The sequence below is a fragment of the Dermacentor albipictus genome, chromosome 1, assembly GCF_038994185.2.
Source record: "Dermacentor albipictus isolate Rhodes 1998 colony chromosome 1, USDA_Dalb.pri_finalv2, whole genome shotgun sequence".
Lineage (NCBI taxonomy): Eukaryota > Metazoa > Arthropoda > Arachnida > Ixodida > Ixodidae > Dermacentor > Dermacentor albipictus.
The window spans coordinates 183,829,892-183,833,250 of record NC_091821.1 but is presented as its reverse complement, the minus strand read 5'-3'; the positions used below and the strand labels follow the sequence as shown (position 1 = coordinate 183,833,250).

The window sequence follows — 3,359 nt, the reverse complement described above, 5'->3', positions numbered from 1 at the left end:
GGACCCAATGGGCGATGGGGTCTCCATAACATGCATAGGCATGCTCCATGCGTATTCATGCGTACCCCATGCGCCATGCATGCATGCTGCAGGTAGGACGGCGAGGAACCTGTGGGTGTTCTGTGCGTTGTTTGTAGACACAGTTGAAGCTGCGAGAGTCGTGCGCGCGTAGCATCATTCATTTACCGTTATGGCAGCAATGAAAAGCTCAGATGCACGCTTTTACCAGCAGCAAGAGGACGAGGCGGCTAAAGCCGGAGAAGATTTCGCTAGGCTCTTCTACGAGACCCTTGAGAAACGGCGACACCTGCTCGGCAACCTCTTCCTTGACACTGCAAACTTGGTATGGAATGGCAACCCGCACAGCACCAAGGAAGCTATCAGCAAGTTCTACGAATCGCTTCCGTCGTGCGAGACTGATCTCATTTGCGCTGATGCACAGCCCTTTCGTGGTGAATTCGTCCAAGGCCAGACAACGATACATGTTGTAACTGCTGGCCAGATCAAGTTTTCAGGCAAGCGCTGGCTACCCTACACGGAATCCTTTGTGCTGACGGCTCAAGGCACGGTGTGGAAGATTGTTGTGGATACGTTTCGTTTTCTGGAACCTGCACCGGTGTGACTGGGCGGACTGTGTGTGTTGTCCACGGTAGAAAATGCAGAATCTGTAGCTGCATTCGTCATTAACATTATGTGTACTTCTGCGTGATGTATCCAACTTCCATGTCTCATACGACCATACGTTTGTAAAGTAAAAATAGTTTCTGTCCGCAAAGCTGGATATCACGACTTTGTGTCATTGTGAAATATGGAATTAGCCGGTACGTATGGTGAAAAACCAATGTTGGCTCATCCACGAATTTCTAGGGCATTATTACTTTACAAGTTACTTCTATCTTGTGTAAGAGCTTTCAAGGAGTCCTCACACAGTTTCATTGTCAGCCGAACTGTTGTACTGATATTGTCGAAACCCATGCAATTTTTTGTCAACTTATAACGCCAGCTAAGATTAAAGGCAAGGTATAGAGACTAATATTGCAGAGTTAAGTCAGCAAAAAAAAGGCATGCTTAAAACTCCAAGGCCGGTAGTTAGGAAATACCCACGCTGCAAATGTCGGTGGTCTGTCTTTCAGCTGCCAAAGCCTATTTTCACAGCAGTTGCGAGTAGCAGTCGTCATTGGAGTTGCTCCCAGGACAAGTGACTCAGGCTCTCTATGAGCACTCGGTCTCTATCTCAAGGATAAGCATGACTGATTCAATTGTGATAGCTTTGAATGACCATTTTAAGTGGACATGTGGTGCACATACTACATGATCTTTTCTATACTGTTTTTTTTTTATCACCATGCACATGTTCATCACATGCCGAAGGCACTAGAGATTTTGCCAAAAGCTTATTCCAAGCAATCTTGTGCACCTCCTGTAAGAGGCTTGCAATGATGTCATGTTCTGGACAAGTTGGTACAGTACAATTTGGTGTAGGCAGAGGATGAAAGAAAGAGACAGGAACATGCATACCGGTATGTATGGAGCGCTATCCGTGTTCTCATCTCTCTCTTTCGTCATTTACCTACACCAAATTCTACAGTACCAACTCATCCAACGTAGTGCTAAGTGTGTCCCAGTCTGTCATTTTTGCCCCCTTTTTTTGTGCACTACTTGCACCAAATCTTGCACTGACATTTTGACCAACATGTTAGAATAATATCACTAGCATAGTGAAAAGTTTAATCGAATTTGTTATCCCCATTGGCTCCTAAGACGACACAGTATCTGTGACATCACATGCAACCTCCCTATTACATCAACAGTGCTCTCAAACTCTGCAGATTGAGTCACAGTACTCGTCACTCTCCTGAGGTCTGTAATGCTGTGGATGCAACAGCAGGCCCTCTAAACAGCCTACAGTCAAACAAGTGCATGATCGCGCCTTTCTCCAAACGATGTGCATGTAAGGTGACTGCTAGTCTTTGCAGCAGACAGGAAACATGATGCACTCTGTGGCAGCATTCTAGGTAGCTTTCTAGAACTGGAAAGTAGGCTAAAGTTTCAAGCATTTTTGAGTGCTGTCCTTGCCAAGTTGCATTATGCTGCATTCTGTTTAATGAATAGTTAACGAAAGGCTCCTAGTATGCCACCATTCCAAGCCTTTGCAACTTAGTGTATGCTTATGATGCAAGATCATATGGACAAGTAGTTGACAGTGTCTGAGCTCTTTTCAGTTCAGTATTCAAGCAGGCAGAAATGCTTGCAATATGAACATCTTTTGGCATGTTGCACTCACATTTATGTGTAATGTTAGTGCAACTTCCTATATAAATTTTTTCCATCTTAACACTTGAATTCTTACAGATTGGTGCAGATATTATTCTATGTTATACAGTGAAAGCTCGTTAATTCGAACTTCAATAATTCGAATTTATGGATAATTCGAACTGTACGATTTGGTCCGGCCAAGCTCCACAGAAGTCTATGTATAAAAAAGTCCGTTAATTCGAACGCGAGAAGGTTCCCTCACGGATAATTCGAACTACGCTCGCCTGGCACACGGCCAGAGAAACGCGCCTACTGCCTACACACAAGGCTGTATTGCCTCCGAAACGGAGAGAACGGCGAGAGAAGGCAAAATCGGAAAAAAATCTAACCGATGGCGGCGGCTGCCGCCTCTCCGTTCTACGTAACCTCCGAGACTTCTTGCCCGTTGCGAATCTCGGAGGCTTCGCAAAACTTGTACAGCTGCTAATGTTGTGCGGAGATGGCACGGCAAGCTCCAAAACACAGCGAATCAAGTACTTTGCAGCTGCGCTTGCAATCAAGAACCAACGAATCAGGGCCTTCGCCACCTTCACATGTTCAGCGTCTTTGTATCGGCAGTCTTCATCGGTTGCGCACCTCTGTTTTCAGCTTAGGAGGTATCGGCCGTCGCGATTCATTGTGATGGTGTTAAGCCTCGGCTGACGTTCGTTTCGGTGGACATCGGTGGTGTGGGACAGTCGGACCCAGAGCTTCGACTTGAAGATGGCGTGTGCCGTGGGCACACGCCATCACTTTCTGACACGCCAAATTTCTGACATGCCCTACTGCTTCCAAATCGCAGTGTACTGTTGCCCTCCTTCACTTTCGTTAGTTCGAACTTTCGTTAATTCGAACTGAAGCGGCTTCCCCTTGCGGTTCGAATTAACGAGCTTTTACTGTATGTCATGTGCAGTACTGGTGGCTTCTGCTAATCTGTTGGTGTACTGGCTGGTTTAAAGATTCTAAAACAGGATATGCTTGTTGCTGGGTACATGCTATGATTTCTTAAACCAATCTGTTACACAGCTTACACAGCTGACACTGTGAGCTGCAATGATTAAAAT

At 45.7% G+C, this 3,359-nt stretch overlaps 1 protein-coding gene across 1 annotated transcript; it reads left to right on the top strand.

Moving 5' to 3' along the window:
* Positions 1 to 781, top strand: Nxt1 (NTF2-related export protein 1). Its single transcript, XM_070530508.1, has one exon. It carries the CDS (start codon positions 191 to 193, stop codon positions 620 to 622), a length of 432 nt encoding a protein of 143 aa, XP_070386609.1. The 5' UTR covers positions 1 to 190; the 3' UTR covers positions 623 to 781.
* The last annotated feature ends 2,578 nt before the right edge of the window (positions 782 to 3,359 follow it).

What these genes read in the sequence shown, in the direction of transcription:
- Nxt1 (XM_070530508.1), top strand. Translation starts at nt 191, where the DNA reads ATGGCAGCAATGAAAAGCTCAGATGCACGCTTTTACCAGCAGCAAGAG.